This window comes from Globicephala melas, chromosome 2, assembly GCF_963455315.2.
Source record: "Globicephala melas chromosome 2, mGloMel1.2, whole genome shotgun sequence".
NCBI lineage: Eukaryota > Metazoa > Chordata > Mammalia > Artiodactyla > Delphinidae > Globicephala > Globicephala melas.
This window is the reverse complement of record NC_083315.2, coordinates 68499968-68516924: the sequence shown is the minus strand read 5'-3', so window position 1 is coordinate 68516924 and position 16957 is coordinate 68499968. Positions and strand designations below refer to the sequence as shown.

General features: G+C 54.5%; 1 protein-coding gene across 3 annotated transcripts in view; it reads right to left on the bottom strand.

Moving 5' to 3' along the window:
• The window catches only part of IGDCC4 (immunoglobulin superfamily DCC subclass member 4), a 37801-nt gene that overhangs the window by 2990 nt on the left and 17854 nt on the right, over window positions 1–16957 (bottom strand). For 2 of the 3 annotated variants that reach the window (XM_060294114.1, XM_060294115.1), the window contains exons 5-19: window positions 16139–16279; window positions 12769–12924; window positions 11620–12033; window positions 10944–11108; window positions 10259–10396; window positions 9226–9399; window positions 8055–8294; window positions 7822–7923; window positions 6130–6313; window positions 5334–5461; window positions 3393–3563; window positions 3007–3144; window positions 2128–2233; window positions 1403–1631; window positions 492–653 (exon numbers count right to left, since the gene is read on the bottom strand). In XM_060294114.1, the coding sequence (XP_060150097.1) occupies window positions 492–653; window positions 1403–1631; window positions 2128–2233; window positions 3007–3144; window positions 3393–3563; window positions 5334–5461; window positions 6130–6313; window positions 7822–7923; window positions 8055–8294; window positions 9226–9399; window positions 10259–10396; window positions 10944–11108; window positions 11620–12033; window positions 12769–12924; window positions 16139–16279 (2648 nt within the window). The remainder of the gene's footprint in view (window positions 1–491; window positions 654–1402; window positions 1632–2127; window positions 2234–3006; window positions 3145–3392; window positions 3564–5333; window positions 5462–6129; window positions 6314–7821; window positions 7924–8054; window positions 8295–9225; window positions 9400–10258; window positions 10397–10943; window positions 11109–11619; window positions 12034–12768; window positions 12925–16138; window positions 16280–16957) is intronic. The other variant, XM_030875248.2, reaches the window with a different exon arrangement.

Here is a 16957-nt window from a genome sequence, read left to right as displayed (position 1 = left end):
CCATCATTCTTGGGATGCAGAGAGACTGACCCCCAGCCCAGAGCCCGTTATACATGACATGGGAGCTGGTAAAGGAAGAACGGTGACTGTCCTAAAAGAGATGACGATCAGATCCCTGGGAAGGCAGGGAAATACTACGCATTTGCCCTTGCTGAGGAGTTCCGGAAGTACTAGATTCAGCCAGGGCCTCAGTGAACAGGGGGAAGGGCTGAGTGCACTCAGGCCGGGTGCACCGTCAGAGCCACGTAATTCTGCTGTGGCCCACTTACGTCTAGGTAGAGGAAGGCTTGTCCCCAACCCAGAGAAATACAGCTTCTCCCAAACTGACCTGCCCTCCATCCACTCACCTTTAGAGGCTCCAGGGATCTGCTGGCTAGACTTTTAGCCCCAGGGAAGTTACCACCAGGGCTCTCCAGAGGATTCACTACTTGCTCTGCACAAACGCGGGGACCCTCCTCTCCTTCCCTCCCCCCTCCTCCCGGGACGCTGACCTTGATGGCGTCATACACCAGAGCCTGCAGCAACAGCGTCTGCCCGGTTCCAGCAGGAGGCAGAAGCGCCCGGGTCAGAGAGGGCATGGGGCCTGCCTGGGGCAGCTCACAGCCTGCCCAGGAACCTGCCCAGCTCAGCCCACCGTGCTGAGCCCAGGAGATCTGCACAGGAAGAAAAGTGGGAGCACTGAGAGCTTGACTGTGAAGTATGAGAGGTAAGTGTATGGAGCTCCCTTCACAGACTCTCTTGGCCCCCTTGCTACCTCCCTCCCCAAGGCTGTAGGGAGAAGCACAGAATGGGCTGAGAGTCTGGGGGTGAATTTGAGGATAGAAAGATCCTCCTGCAGAAAAGCCCAGAGGTTTCTGAGCCAGGCAGGGTCTCCTTCACCACAGAGGCAGGGAAAGGATGGGGAAAGACTCAGGGGTTTGAGCTGGCTGGTCAGGGAATGCAGGATGAGCCACCACTGCTAGGATGGAGGGGACCTGCCCTGTGTGGGCCCACCTTATCCGGATCCCGGTCCCACTTGACCACCTCCAAACTGACCAGCCTCTTTTTCCCATACTGGGGAGAGCCGGGTCTTAGAGGTCTCCCCAGCTCCCAGGATGAGGAGGGATCTTGGTGTTCTGGCCATCCCGAGTCAACCGCAGACAGCCCATCGGGGGCCCTCCCCTCCTTCCTGAGAACCAGGCTGACCTATTCTGCCGGGGATGGAGGCCCATCTGCTTCCCTGCCCTCCCAACCCTTTCAAGGAGGAGGGAGAGTATGCTTTTTCTTCTGCAGCTGGCCCAGGAAGGGGAGGGGGGAGGAGGGAAGGGGCTCTCTCACGGGGTCACACATTGCGCTCTCGCGCCCCCTGGTGTCCTATTTGGGCATGAGCCACAGTGTGGGGCTCGGACCTACCCAGGCTCACCTTTCTCTTGGAGTGACCCCGGCAGTCAGGACCGCCACCACCCATAAGGCTGTGCACTTCAGCCCTGTCCTCGATGTCTGAGGGCGGTGGGGACCAATCCTGGGGACGGGGGTGCACAAGGGACTCCAGTTCATGGGCAGCCGGGGGGCTGGGGGGGGCAAGGCGGGCTCGGGAGTAGAGCGTGGGGTTCCCAGCAGTGGCCATGGAGGACAGGCCCGGGAGGGCTTCCCTGGAAGGGAAGATGGGGGACAGCACAGTGGTCAAAGAGAGGGGTGGGGGTGAGACTGGTATCTAGTCCAGCCTGTATCCCTGGGCAGGTTCCTACCCATCTCTGAGACTTAATTTCCTGGTCTGTGCAATGAATAAGAAATTCTGGGATTGTTCAAAACAGCTGGGACACTACACTGGGGTCCCTCCTCCCTTGGCTCCAGGCATCTGGAGATTTGGGGTCCCTCTCTGCAAGATGCTGGCAGCTACCAAGGAAGCGGCAGAGAGGCAGCTCTACCTACGCCTGCCCTTGCTGAGGGAATATGCTGGGGGGCTTCCCTAAACCCACCCCCTACTCTCATGAGGTCATCACCCCCAACCCCTTCATCCCAGAGTCAACTTTAATGGGGCTCCTGGGAGTGCCCAGAGCAAGTCATGGCCACTTTCCCTGCTCCCTCATCTCTGCAGCCCTTCTGGAAACCTCTCCTCTGTGCGGTCAGACTGGGTCCTTCACCCACCGGTGGGGGCCACGGCGCAGGCCAGCGCACATGCAGGCCAGGAGGCAGAGGAGGCCCAGGCAGACACCCACGATGATGCCCGTGACGGAGTGCACGTCCAAAGAGTCTGGCGGGGGAGAGATGGAGACAGAACGGATGGAGGACGGGAGAGAACCCAGGGTTCATAGACCTGGACTTGCGGCTTCCTCCAGAGACCCCTGGCCTGAGCCTCAACCTTTGGACATGTGAAATCTTCTCATGCAAGGACAGGAGGGCCCCATGGACTCACAAAGACCACCACTACTCCCTCTCACTGGACATACAGAAGTTGTGGCTCCTCCCCATCAGCCTGGCCTTTCAGTGAAACACACCTCTTGCCTTCCTAACAGGGCTGGTTTTGCAGGTGTGCAACACCTGCAGGGGCACGTGGCCCATGCTTAGAAGGGCTCTGGGCTTGGTTTAATGCTCTGCTGTCACCATCTGGAAGTTCTTCCTCCTTTTTAAATAAGGGACCCCACATTTTCCTTTCACACCGGGCCCTGCTGATTACGTAGCCAGTCCCATTGCCCAAGACCTCCACCCCATAAATCTCATCACCTTTCTAAGCCAGTTCTCCAAAGCAATCTCCTAAAGAAACCAAGCCAGTCTCCCGCAAATCTGACCTCTCAACTGAATCACCACTGAACCACACCCATCTTCCCTCCAAATTTGTCCTCGCCACACCAGGTGAAGAGGGCACTTGTCCAAAACAATGAAAGTGTAGTCATGCCCAGAGGCAGGACCTTGGAAGAGATGGCTTGAGGGTTAGAAGTCAACTGTGTGTGTCTGTGTGGGGGGGCTCTGGAGAGCTTGGGCTGCCCCAGGATGGACCCCACCCCTTCCTGCCTTCCTGCCTCTTACCTGAGAGCTTTTCCTGGAGAGTAATCACATCCTGCAGGCCAGAGAAGGGCCCAGGCCCCACCTCCGTGCGCGCCCCCATCTTGAAGAAGTACCTAGTGTCGCTCTCGAGGCCGTGGACCTCAGCACTGAAGATGTTTCCTGGCGGGGGGGCGTGGGGAAGGCAGGGAGAGCAGGGTTGGTGAATTGGGTCGGGGTGGGCTGCAGGGATGGGCTGGGAAGTGGCCCTGAGAGAATCTGCTTCTCCCGCTCAGGCGGTAGCTTCCGGCTGCTCCTCCTAGAACAAACCTCAGCGGCAAGCTCACTACTAACTAGCCACTGGGGAGGCTGGAAAGTGGGGAGAGGGTGGGGAAACTCTTGCTCAGATGCCGTGGGGCGCGAGCCCTCACCCTCGGTGGTGAGCAGGGTCCACTGGTGCTCAGGCTGGGTACGGTTGCTGCTGTAGAGAATCAGATACTCCACGATCTCGCCATTGGGCTCCGAGGGGGGGCACCAGTGCAGCCGAACGGTGGATGGCGTCAGGGGCCTCAGGCGCAGGTCAGATGGGGGCGTGGAGGGCCCTGGGGGTCAGGAGGGGAGACGGGGAGAGGCAGGGTCACTGACAGCCCCAGCTCTGGGGGCAGCTGGGAGCCAGGGCACAAGGACATAGCCTCCCTGCTTCCTCCTTCACTGGAACAAACCACAAACCACAAAGCAGAATGAGGTCTGGTCTCTCACTGGGGACTTTCTGGAATACAGTTGAGGAGGGGGCTTCACCACCATTCCTCCCCTCTCAGAAACTCTTTTCTACTCCTTGGAGCAGAGCTCCTCAAACTTCCACACCCAAATACTTCCAAGGGTTGACACTGTCTTCAACCCTTGGTATTCTAGGGACCTGGGGGCAGAGCTCAGAAGTTTTTGGAAGGCTTACCTTTTCTTTTAAATTAATCTATTCCGTGGTAACATTTAATATAAAAATAGTGTTTGAAATACTTTATCATTTAAAGTTCCTAACTTCCCTTGCCACCCAAAATCTTCAGGTAAAGTTGGTTGATACCCTGGGTAGCCTCTACACCTGCCCCTGGCACAAGTCCTCAGTGTCTGGGGAACCGCAGTGGGAGAAGCAGCACCTTGGAAGGCTTTGTGTTTTTTTTTCAGAGAAGAAGTTGATCCTGGGGGGTGGGAGTGAATGAGGAAGGGGGAGAAGGAGGGACACAAGGTGGCTGGTGTGTTGGGAAGGGACAGAGATTTGGGGGCTCAGGTTTTCGAGGCCCAACAGAGGGTGGGATGGGGACCCAGGGCTCTAAGGCATAACAGAGCCACAGCACCACGGGCTGCCAGAACCCTCCTTGATCCTAGGTGACTTTCTGCTTCTCAGGCTCCAGTCTCCCCACCTGCGAAAGGAGAAAACATTCCCCCCTCTATAGCCTGGTCAGTTGTGCTGGGGATCCAGTATCATACAGTCTCCTTGGAGAAAACACCAGGGTCTCCCTAAACTCCGCACGCAGTTTAAGACCATAAGAACTGAAGTCATGCATGGGTGAGAAACAACTTGCAAGCAGTTTTTAAAAAAGTGAATCCATGAGGGTAGAGGGCCTCCCCACCCTACCCTACACGTGTCTTCCTATTTCAGGTCAGGGACAGAGGTCTGTCAATAGAAAGGTGAGCAGTCTTAGGACTGGAAGCACCAAAGAGCCTCTGTTGTGAGAACAAAAATCCACTTGTCGGGCTTCCCTGGTGGCGCAGTGGTTGAGAGTCCGCCTGCCGATGCAGGGGACACGGGTTCGTGCCCCGGTCCGGGAAGATCCCACATGCCGCGGAGCGGCTGGGCCCGTGAGCCATGGCCGCTGAGCCTGCGCGTCCGGAGCCTGTGCTCCGCAACGGGAGAGGCCACAACAGTGAGAGGCCCACGTACCGAAAAAAAAAAAAAAATCCACTTGTCTTCAGATGCATTTCCAGAGGGTTCCAGAGTCAAAGACCTGCAAAGCGAATGGTCCCATCCTCTCTTTTGACAGATGAGGACCCACAGGCCCTTCGTGGGGAAGGGGACTGCCTAAGTCTCAGTGTGTGTCAGGGGGACGACGGGGACCCAAAGGCAGAACCCAGGACGCCTGCCTCCAGACCTGGCCCCCCTCACAGCTCGCTGAGGTCTTCCCACAGCCTCTTAAAACAAACCACTCCTCTAAATCTTACGTTATGATGTCTGTGAGTAAACGGTTAAGACCAGCACAGGACTGCCTACAGAGATGCAGAGCAAATGACGGACACTCATGGGGTTCTGAGGGGCGCTTCCCAAGAGGGATGCTGGGGCAAGAAGGAGTTCCCTGAAAGACGGACTGGTGGCCACTCACGGTCAGGCAGGGTGGAGCGCTCCACTACGGAGCCGAAAGGCCCGTCCATGTCCACGCCGTGGGACTGTACCGCAAACTCGTATTTGGTGAATGGCTTCAGCCCGCCAATGAGGATGTCTTCCCCAGAGCTGCCAAGGCAAGAAACGTGACCAGGGCTCTCAGGCACACCCTCCTAGCAGGGCAGGGCCCTCCAAATCTACTCCCCTACCCCAGCCCCACGGGGGCCACTAACACCATGCAGAGGACCTACAGAGGGGTCTGGATGTGTCAGGCTCCATGTCCAATCCCCAAGCCAGGCCCCTCTTCCAGGAAACATTCCTGGATTAATCCACATCATTCTCTACCCAAGGGACCGTCTCTGATGCTTCTTTTCCTTGACTTAATTTTACTTCAGCTGCCACTGTATATATCTATTTCTTTTTATGCTTTGTTTCCTCTGCCAAACAAACAGCTCCCCAGGTCAGGGTCTCTGTCTCCCCATTTAACTGGGGACCTCTCAGGACAGCAGCTGGGCTGTCTCTTCCCCGTCACGTGAGGTTGAAGAAATAGGTCTGTCCTGCGTGACATTTCCTAGGGTTGAGTACAAGGCTCTCCTGTGAGGGGATGGGACTGGATGGACGCCCCTTTTCCATCTGGCACCATCTGGTCATCAGACCCTCAATGTGCCCCCAGTTTAACACATGAGTCATGAAATGTCCCTGAACCCCCAGGTCCCCTCTCCTCATCACCACCTGCTGCCTTCTTCCCCACCGTCTGCTCTTCCTCCCCCTTTGCAGCATCAGCCCCCTCTTCCCACCTGGTGTAATAGGTGACCAGAGAGGCATTCCTGAGCCCCCAGGGGCTGAAGCGCACCGTGTAGTTGACAATCTTGACTGTGGTGAAGTCTGGTTTTTTCCACCGAAGCCAAATGGATGTGGAGCTGTTTGATTCCGCATGGACATGGGCGGGTGGCAGGGGTGGCCCTCTCTGGATGGGCAGGTCTGGAGGGTGAAAATTAGAGTGTGGGAATGGAGGGAGGATACTCATCCCTCAATATGTATAGTGGTTTGCAGTTCCCAGGGCACTTGCTTTTACCCAGTCTCTTTTGATCCTGTGAGTTGGGTGGCACCATTCTCACTTCACAGATGAGGAAACTGAGGCTCCCAAGAATTTAAGTGATTTTTGCCAAGAGCATACAGATAGCAGACCGTGGAACACTAGTATGTAGGAATGTAATAGAGAGAGACAGCAAATCATGGCAATTAAGAGCACAGATTCTGGAGCCAGGCTGCCTGATTCAAATTCCAACTCTGCCACTTAGTAGCTGTGTGACTATGGAGAAGTTAATTAACCTCTCTGTGTCTCCATTCCCCATTCTGTCAGTGGGGCAGATAATAGTACCAACACCTCATAGGGTTGTTATGAGGATTAAATTAGTTAATGTTTGTAAAGGACATAGAAAAGTTTCATGGAATGAATGTCTGTGTCCCCCCAAAGTTCATATGTTGAAATTTGAACATATGGTGGGTCCTGTCTTAGGGATTAGTGCCTGTCTTTGTCTGTTCAGGCTACTATAACAAACAACCGTAGACTGGGTGACTTATAAACAACAGAAATTTATTTCTCACAGTTCTGGAGTCTGAGACCAGGGTGCCAGCATGGTCAAGTTCTGGTGAAGGCCCTCTTCTGGGTTATAGACAATTGACTTCTCACTGTATCTTCAGAGCAGAAAAGGGAAGCAAGCTCTCTTGTGACTCTTATAAGGGTGCTAATCCCATTCATGCAGGCTCCACCCTCATGACATCATCTAATCCTAATTACCTCCTATTATATCACATTGGAGTGGAGGGTTTCAACATATGAATTCTGGGGTGACACACATTTTCAGTCTATAACAGTGCCCTTATAAAAGAGACCCCAGGGAACTCTCCAACCCTCTTTCTGCCACGTGAGGACACAGCGAGAAGATGGCCTATGGTCTACGAACCAGGAAGCAGGTCTTCACCAGACACTGGCTCTTCTGGGGTCTCGATCTTGGACTTCCCGGCCTCCAGAACTGGTTGTTCAAGCCACCCAGTTTATAATGTTTTGTTGCAGCAGCCCCAACTAAGATCCTGAGCCTCAGTTTCCTGGTGGGCCACAAAGAGATACCCTCCCTCCGTAGAGCAGAGGAATAATCTGATAGACGGTGCAATGTAGGTGGATGTATTTTAAAAATTGTTTAAAGGTCAAACTTGGAGTCAGAAGTCACTGATGAACCATGGGGTTTTTCTCTGTCCAAACCTTCCATATTATCACTGTTCATGGATAATGAAAACACGGTGAGCAGACCTACAAGACAGTGCACAAGCTGGGGCTTCTCTCTGTAGCCTAGAAGAGCCTCATAGAATGGGTTTGTGGGTAGCTAAAGCTTCCAGACAACCTGACCACCAGAGCCGGCCCAGAGGAAAGGGAAAGGAGGCCATCCTGTTGACTGAGACCTCCTCCCCCGCTTCCCCAGCCCCCTCACCTGGGGTGGGAGCCTTCTCCGTCTTGCCCTTCCACACTGCCGCATAGCCATCCTCGTGTTTGTTGAATGCCACGAGCTTCACCTCGTACAGCTGGCCAGGGACTGGGGAAGGTCATGGGGGTCACTCACTGGCTAGAGGAACCTCTGGGGTCATCTCCAGCCACTGACCCCGCTTGTCCAGTCTCCCACTGGAGCCATGTCCATCTCATCCCTCCCCACCTGGCCCTCCTCACCTAGCTGGGTCAGCTCATACTGCTTCACTTTCTTCTTGAGCCGGACAGGACCCACATCCCAAGCCTGGTCTCCACGGCCCCCTGGAGGGCCCTCGCCATCTGCCTCCTCCTCATCTGTCCCCACCTCTCGCCAGTACAGTTTGTAGCCAGAGATCTGAGCGGGGTGAGGGGGTGGCTGCCATGATACGACCAGGGACTCCATCCTTGCCCGTACCTTCAGCTCTGCAGGGGCAAAAGGGACTGCGGGCAGAGGCGCAGGAAGGGAGGGGGGAAGAGACACGAGGAAGCAAAAAGCAGGAAGACAGCATTGAGTGACAGCCTTGCCAGCCTTCTCCCAGTGCATCACCATTCAGCCACCGGCCTAAGGGCCAGGCCCAGGCTCGGTCTAGAACACACCTCACTCTTCCACAAGTGCTGGGAATGCAGGGATGTCTCCCGGGCATTTGCAAAGAGGTCAGCAAGGAGCACCTCTGGGGCAGGGCTGACAGCACCTCGCTTGGAGCAGGGCTCTAGAATTCTTCTGAAGGAATGAATGCATGAGTACCGGCAGGTAGGGGATCCCAGGGATTGCTAAACCCGGGAAGGAGGGATGGAGCCATTGGAAGTAGGGAGCCCTACTTGGAAGCCTAAGAGTGGGGCAGCTCACTATGTGTCTGATGCTGTTCTCACAACCCTATAAAATAACAAAAGCACTATTATCCCTGTTTTACAGATAAGCAGACTGAGGCTCGTAAAAGTAACTTGCCCAAGGTCACACAGGTAGTATGTGCGCCAGATTTTGAGTGCATTTAACCACTCTACTATTGGGCCTCTCCGCCAAACCCACGATCATAATCATGGAAGCAGCTACTATTTAACAAGTTCTAATTATGTACTAAACATTTTGTTTACATTAATTAATCCTCATGCCACACCTGGCAGTAAATGAAGTCTTAGAGTTGTGAATGGTCTGTCCAAAGTCACACAGCAGATGGAAAGGAAACAGGAGCTCAGGGGTGTCTGCAAAAGCTAGCCCTTCACCTCTCCCGCCCATCCTCCCTTGCCCATCGAGCAGGGGGAGCCATGGAACGTCTCTGATGGAGGAGGCGGCTGGGTCTGGGTTCCAAGGGCAAACATACACATACATACATAGGCACACGCATCACCCCAACTGTCCCCTCTGACCCCGTACCGTGGCTCTGGTTGTGCACACTGGGCGTCCTGTGCTGCATCCACTGGGAGGGGGCCCCGTAGCCGGTCCCTGTGCCGGCCGAAATCCGCACTCGATACACCTTGTTGGGCTGAAGCGAGTTCAGTGTAAACTGTGTCTCATTCCCTGGCACCTCGATGGAGAAAATCTGATCTGCTGGGACAGAAGAGACTGGCTCTGGGTGGCCGCCTAAGGACCAGGACTCCTAAACTCCCCTACACCGACTTTTCCACCTCAGGTCCTGGTTCCTCAGGGCCCATCGGAGCCTAAAACCCTCAGTGCCCGGACGGACTCCATGCTCCAGGGCTGACTCCTGGGCCTCCAACTCTGGCTGACACAGCCATCAGCCTCGGCTCAGAGCGGGAAGAATCATGGCACACACTCCCCACCGCCCCAGGAGCTGTCAGTAACCAACCCCTCCCACACACACCAGGGTGCTGGCATGAGGCACTGGCTGTGAAGGCCATCAAGCACCACCTACCTTCCGGAGCCCTGCCAACAACCCAAGACCCCCTCCTCACCCTTCCCTCCCTCCCCACCCTCATCCTGGCCCCCAGCCACTTGCCTTCTCCAATCTCTCCATCCCTTTCACACCTCCTCCCCTAGATTCCTGACATCTGTCCTAACACACACGCCCCCATGCCTCATTTCTCTCAGTCCCACAAGCACACCCTCCACCTCCCTATCCCTCATCTGCTTTTTGAGCTGGAAGGGACCCCAGGGATTACCTAGGTTACCTGCCTCATTTCACAAAGACACTGAGGCAGGGACTCAACAGGATTACGCACTGCAGCCGTAGAGGAGGTGGGGCTAGACCCCAGGCCTCCCCCTGTCTTGAGCTAGCCCTCTTCGCTTTCCCTTTCTCTCCTGCCCTCCCAACCCCCAGCCCACCTTCCCCCTTTCCAGGTTCACCTTGCCCTACTCCACAGCTCTGCTCAGGTCCCCAGCCACTCTGATCAACCCTTTACACCAATGATTCCCAGCCAGGTGGAGCCCGTGTCCTGCCCCCACTCACCTTCCTTTCCCAAACCGTACTCTATCTTGTACTTCACCACCTGCCCATTGCTCAGGCTGGGGGGCAGGGGCAGCCACACCACCCTGACGTCCGAGGGGTTGGGGCTGGACAGGGAGAGCTGGGGCGCTGCACTGGGGACTGAGACAGAAGAACATCTACGTGAGCTCTGCTCCACCGACGTGGAAGGTGAGGCCCAGGAGCGGTCAGAGACTTGCCCAGGTCACACAGCAAGTCAGAAGTAGGCCCAGGACCAGGATCTGAGGGAGGAAAGGGAGCCTCTCAGGGGAGCCCCAAGCTGGAGGTAAGGGGACATCCTTCCCACCCTGAAGCCAGAATAAGGTTGGGGGCACAATCATCTACATCCGATGGATCGTCACTGGCTCCTGTCTGACTGGATGGTACGTGGGTGTCGGGGAGAAGGGCCATCTGATACAGGCAATCATGAGACCAGGGCTCAAGTCCCAGCTGTACTACTGACCTTGGGCAAGTCACTAATTTTCTGGGCCTCAGTTTTCCCAACTGTAAATTAAGAAGAAGAACCCTCGCCCACTCCCTTACAGGGCACAAAATATGGCATAAGGCAGGTAAAAGTGCCTTGGCGAACACTAGTAAAGTGAAGCTGAGCTACCATCCCCAGGGAATTCTCTGGGCCCCAAGGTGCCCACTGCAGGTGCAGAGGTCCTACCATCATCCAGTGTGTGGACCAGTGCTGGGGTGGAGGTGCGGCTGGCCCCCAGCTGCGAGTAGGCCACCACGTAGAACTCATAGTCTGTGTTGGGTTCCAGGTCCCGAACCTGTAGCTCAGTGGTGTCATTGTTCACTGCAAACTGGTATTCCACATTGTCCATGCCTGAGTGGGTTAGGGTTAGAGGACAGTCTGTCACAGGGCAACCCCCGAGGGCTCGCCAGCTGGAAGCTGTCTAGGGATCCTTTATATTGTCCCAGTCCCTAGAATAGCCTCTTTACAGCTAAATCATTCCAGATAATCTCAGTGGGAGAGTATAAACTCCCCTGACTTCTAGTCCCACTGTATTAATTCCTCCACTGGTCAGGAAGTCCCTTCTAGCCTCTAACTGAAGTGACTCCTGCTGCAATTAACAAGCTGGCTCCAGGAATGCCAAGCCACTTTCCCTGGGAGGAGAAGCATCCTCTCCCTCCTCTCTTATAACAAACTGTGGCTGAGGGAGAAATGTACTAACCCATTTCTACACAGGTCTCTCCTGTGGGTTCCCACCCCATCCCGTTCTATCCTATCCCCAAAGGCAACCCTTCAATCATCCAGCCTGTGCTGCGCCCCTCCCCGCCCCCCAGAGTCCCCGAGTAGGTCTTTGCTGGGGCCTCTTAGCCCCGGGGAGACTTACCCCGTGCCTTCTGGTAGTGGAGGGAGAAGCCGATGATCTGCTCGCTGTGCAGCTCGGGCCGCTCCCAGGCCACCAGAACGGCGGAGCTGCTCAGCGGCGTGGCGGTGACCCGCGTGGGAGCGCTGGGCAGCCCCTCGCGCACCACTACTGCCAGAGGCGCGGCGGCGCACGCCGTGCCCGCGCCATTCTCGGCCACGCACTGGTAGTAGCCGGCGTCCTGCAGGCCGATCTGCGTGATGACCAGGCTGCCGCCGCCGCCCTGCACCTTGACGCGCCCGTTGGGCCGCAGCGGCTCTCCGTCGTGCAGCCAGCGCAGCGTGGGCCGCGGCTCCCCGAACGCGCGGCACACGAAGCGCGCGGTGCTCGCCCGCGTCCGTGACAGCGCCTCCGGCGCCTGCGAGATGACAGGGGCGGCTGGGGGAGGGGAGGGGGACGCTGACCGCGCGCTCCGGCCACCAGGGGCACTGGCTCCCGCCCCCAATACCCGACGGACACCCCGACGGACTCCCGCATCCTCTCCACTCATTCTAACCGCTTCCTGACTCACCCGTCCCCCCAAAATACCCTCGGCAGTGCAGCTCTAGCTCTCTTCCGCCTTTTACCCCAGCCCCACACTGACCATTCTCTTTCTCTCTCCGAGTTGTCCCCAGGCCTCCTCGGCCTCCCCTAAATACCCTGGTTCCTCCTGGATCAAACCCTGCTCCCGCACTTACCATTTCCTTCTCCCCTACCTCCCAGTATCCCTTACCTATCAGATTTACCCCTCAGCCAGCCCTGAGCAACCCTACCCCTAGTTTTCTCCTCCCAGACCACTCCATCTCCCCCGAGTAACCTCAGTCCCACCCCTCCCCACATTACCTGGGTCCCACCCAGACCACCCCTCCCCTCTGCCCCCACTCCATCCTCCAATCTCTTTCCACCACTTCCTCTCCTCTAATTACCTAGTCTGTCCCCTCCAATGCCCCACCCTCCGCCCTATCCCTTTTTCATCCTCCAGCACCGCCCCTCAGTCCCTCTGACACACCCACTCGCCCCTTTACCCCCCTCCCCTCTCCTCCCGGCCCCGCCCTAGCTAACCCGCCCCAGTCCGGTCTCCCTCACACCTACTCCGCGGTCTTTCGCCCTCCCTCACCCTCCTCCCCTCCTCACCCAGCACGCGGAGCTCTGCGGCTGCGGTTGCGAAGTCGCGCGTGCGGGGCTTGTTAGCTCGGCAGACGTAGACGCCGGAGTGCCGGGGCTGCGCGCTGGTGATTAGTAAGTTGGTGCGGCCCAGGACGATGACATCGGTGGAGATGGGCTTCCCATCTGCGGGAGGAGGGAGAGCGCTGGAGGGGGGAGCTGAGGGCTGCCCCTCCATCCACTCTCCGGACCTCGGGAGACCCTCTACACCCGGGTTAAGAGAACACAACAGTCGCTGGCTGGGATCTCAGTTCCTCCACTTGCTAGACCGATGACTTCCTCTGAGCCCTTAGTGTCTCTGTCTGTAAAATGGGGAGATGGTCCCTCGCTGGAAGGGCTGCTCTGAGAGCGTAACGAATAAAGTCTGTGGGACTGGCCGGCACAATGCAGGCACATAAGAAGTGCTCAGTACACCGGTCAGTTATTACCATTACCATTATTATTAAATTCATTTCTCTCAAGAAGGACACTCCTCCCATATGGTCTTAGCCCAGTGCTATGATGAACATACGGCTGGAAAGGTCTGGACCAGAACCAAAGATCTGAATCTGTGCAGACTTTTATCTTGATGTGAAGTGAAAACCATTTTAAAAGCCCTTCCCTTATGGACCTGAACAGAAAATCCAGGGAAGAAATGCAAATGGCCAATAAACAAAAAAGTGTTCAACTTCACAAAATCAAAGACATGCACATCAAAACACAGATGTTCATTTTCACCCATCAAATTGGGAAAGTTTTTAAAAATAGTATGAGAAAGGGTAAATGCTGATAGGGCTAACAGGGGCTCCACCTTGACCTTGAAGCCAGGATTCCACTTGTGGGCACTCTGTGATGGGGAGCTGTGAACGGGGCTGATCACTGCAGTGTTAACTGTAATAGTGGACAACTGGGAAGGACTTAAAAATTCAATAGCAGGAGCTAGCAACTTAAATTATGGTGACATTCAAATGATGGACTATCATAGTTATTAAAATTATTTTCGAAAAAGTTTTAAAGATGGGGAGATGTTTATGATATACTGTTGAATGAAAATAGGACTTGGAATTGTAAGTAAGCACGCTTTCAATTTTGGGGAAAAATGTACATGTGCATAGAAAAAATCTGGAAGAAAATATGCTCATATGTTAACAATTTTAATCTCCGAGTGGTGGGATGTTTTCTGTTTCTCCTTTTCCCTAGTTTTCTACAATGAATACGTACAACTTTTGCCATCAGAAGAAAACAAAACAAAACAAAAAAGCAATGCCCCTCTGACTTAGTTGAGTAAGTTCCTAGAAAAGGAACAGTGCCCAGGGGCAGGAATGAAGTCCATTTCCAGCTTCTCTCTTCCCAGTCTCTGTCCAGGAGTGCTATTAGCAGAGTTTCTCCAAGTGAGATCCCAGAGCCACAGGTGTCAGGACCCTCTGGGACAGCAATGCTCAAATCCTTACTGTGTACACAAATCACAGAATCTCAGGAGACCTTGTTAAGATGCAGAGGCCTAGGGCACCCCAGATTCTGCATTTCTAACTATGGCCAGGAGGTAGGTCCAAAGACCACACTTTCTGTAGAAGGACCTCAGACACTTGTTAAGCATTAAAAATCCTGGGTCATGACTCTCCAGGCATACATGGAGGGAGTCTGCAGTTTTAAGACGCTCCCTGGGATTGGGACTGACATATAGTACACACTACTATATATAAAATAGACAACTAATAAGGACCTATTGTACAGCACAGGGAACTCTACCTAATACTCTGTAATGACTTATATGGGAAAAGAACCTAAAAAAGAGTGGCTATATGTCTATGTATAACTGATTTACTTTGCTGTACACTTGAAACCAACACAACATTGCAAATCAACTATACTCCAATAAAAATTTTTTTAAAAATTAAAAACTAAAAAAAAAAAGAAGCTCCCTGGGTCATCTTGATGCCTGGTCAGGATTTGAGAAACACTGATAATAGAACTTCTGGGTGACACAACAGGCTTACTGCAATAATAGTACGAGGGTCCTGCTGGCCCCAGGATCCCCCTAACTAGGCAAGTGTCACAAGTCCAAGGAGGCCGGACAGGTCAGGGAGGCACAGATACCAGCACTGTTCTTTCTCATCAGCTCGGTGGGGGTATGTAGTCATTTGGGTTATTATTTTTCTTTAAACTCTATGTATTCATCACGACATAGTCTTGAATGTGAGATACAAACTTACAAAAAGAAGGCAGTGTGGAGTCGTATACTGAACCAGGGGAAAAAGGGTAAAAAGAGCTGGGTTTGGGACTTTCTGGTGGTCCAGTGGGTAAGATTCTGAGCTCCCAATGCAGAGGGCCCGGGTTCGATCCCTGATCGGGGAACTAGATCCCACATGCCACAACTAAAAGATTCTGTATGCCGCAACAAAGATGCCGTGTGCCGCAACTAAGACCGGCGCAGCCAAATAAATAAATTAAAAAAAAAAAAAAGAGCTGGGTTTAAGACTTACTTCTGCCATCAACTTGGCACAAGTCACTTATCTCAAATGGAAACAAAAATAATCCTTGCTTTTCTTCCATACAGGGCTGTAAGGGGTGGTGTACCAGAAAGAGAACAGGCTCTAAAGTTTGGGTCCTGGCTTTCTACCTTCCTCTCTGAGCCTCAGGTTCCTCATCTGCCCTCTGGGAATAATAGCCCTGGCCCCTACCCTCCTCCAAGGGCTCCAGCAGGAGAGTAGGTTGCATGCTCAGTAGACTGCAAGGTGACGTTTGGCCGGCACCCTCATTACCCTGATAGCATCGATAGCATCTCCTGTAACGCATTCCCACCTGGCACTCATCACTTGCTGCCTGATACTGTCAAGCGTCTTGTCACGGATGTGTGCTTATCTCCCTTAAACAGACTGTGAGTTCAGAGGGCAGGCCCCCCCCTTTTTTATTCACTGTGCCCAGCATGAAGCCAGGCACACGAAGGCGGCAGCACACTGGGTGGACCAGGAGGTGCTGTGTAGTTAAACAGACCAGCAGAGGGTCCAAGTTCCACCTGACTCGCTGGCCCCTTTCCAGCTCTCACACATTCACTGTTGTGAGGACTGGAAACATAGTGTGGAAAACCGAGCCCAGTGCCCCACCCGCCAAGTAAGGTCTCAAGAGTGATTTTGTGAGTGGCAGACTTAGTGCGCTTCGTAAAGGAAACTTGCTACACGGATTGATGATTAATTTTGTCCAGGCTCCCTACCCACACTCAGCCCTGGGACAGGAGTTAGTTCCTACCATACCAAAGGTCGGTGACCATTGCATGGTCACCCTTATAGCTCCTTGACTTGGGGATGTGTGAGATGCCACACCCTTCCTCTCCCATGCCCTCAGGTCCCCTCCCTCCACTTACCCTGTCGGACCCAGGACACAAAAGGCGTGGGGTCAGCAGAGGCCACACACTCCATCACCACACTCTGGCCAGACACCACGGTGGTGTTCTCCGGGGCTGCCACAATGACCACGTCCTGCCCCCCGATGGATGCCAGGGACCCTGGAGAGAGGGCAGGCCAGCAGGCAGCTTTACCATCAGGCATCTTCACATGCAGCACCTCACCTGATGCTTACAGTCACCTGGTGAGGCAGGTGGGGCAGGGAGCAGCCAGGGTTCCATCTGACAGATGGGAAAGCAGCTGCGTAGTTCAGCAGAGCTGGGACTGGAACTCAGAGCTCTTTCTCTGGGAGCCAGGAGAGGAATAACCTGACCTCCGACACACCACCCCCATTCTCCCCTGTCAGAATGAAGCCACCCTCTGGGCAGAGAACCAGCAGAGTCAAGAGTAGACTTGGAAACAACTATACCCCAGTTTAAAACAAAAGAAAAAAAAAAAGTAGACTTGGAGTCAACAGTTATAGTTTCTAGTTCTGGCAAGTCCGTTCTCCAGAGGGCCTCGATTCCCACGTGGGAAAGGCAGGGGATGGGTTCGAGTTTCTGCCAGCTTGGCAGCCGCCTGAGCACTAATTCTCTGCCAAGTTCTCAAGTGTGACCCTGGGTCCCTGGGTCAACATGGTGAATACCCGGTTTGTCCAGCAGGTGGAGGCAGAGACCCCGGGCACGGGAGGGAGCGCGAACCAGACTCAGCGCGTCAGCTAAGCCCTAGGAAGCAGGGTAGGAGTGGAGGTGTAGGGGATGAGGAGGGGGATGGGAAGAGAAGAACGGAGGGGCGCGGGT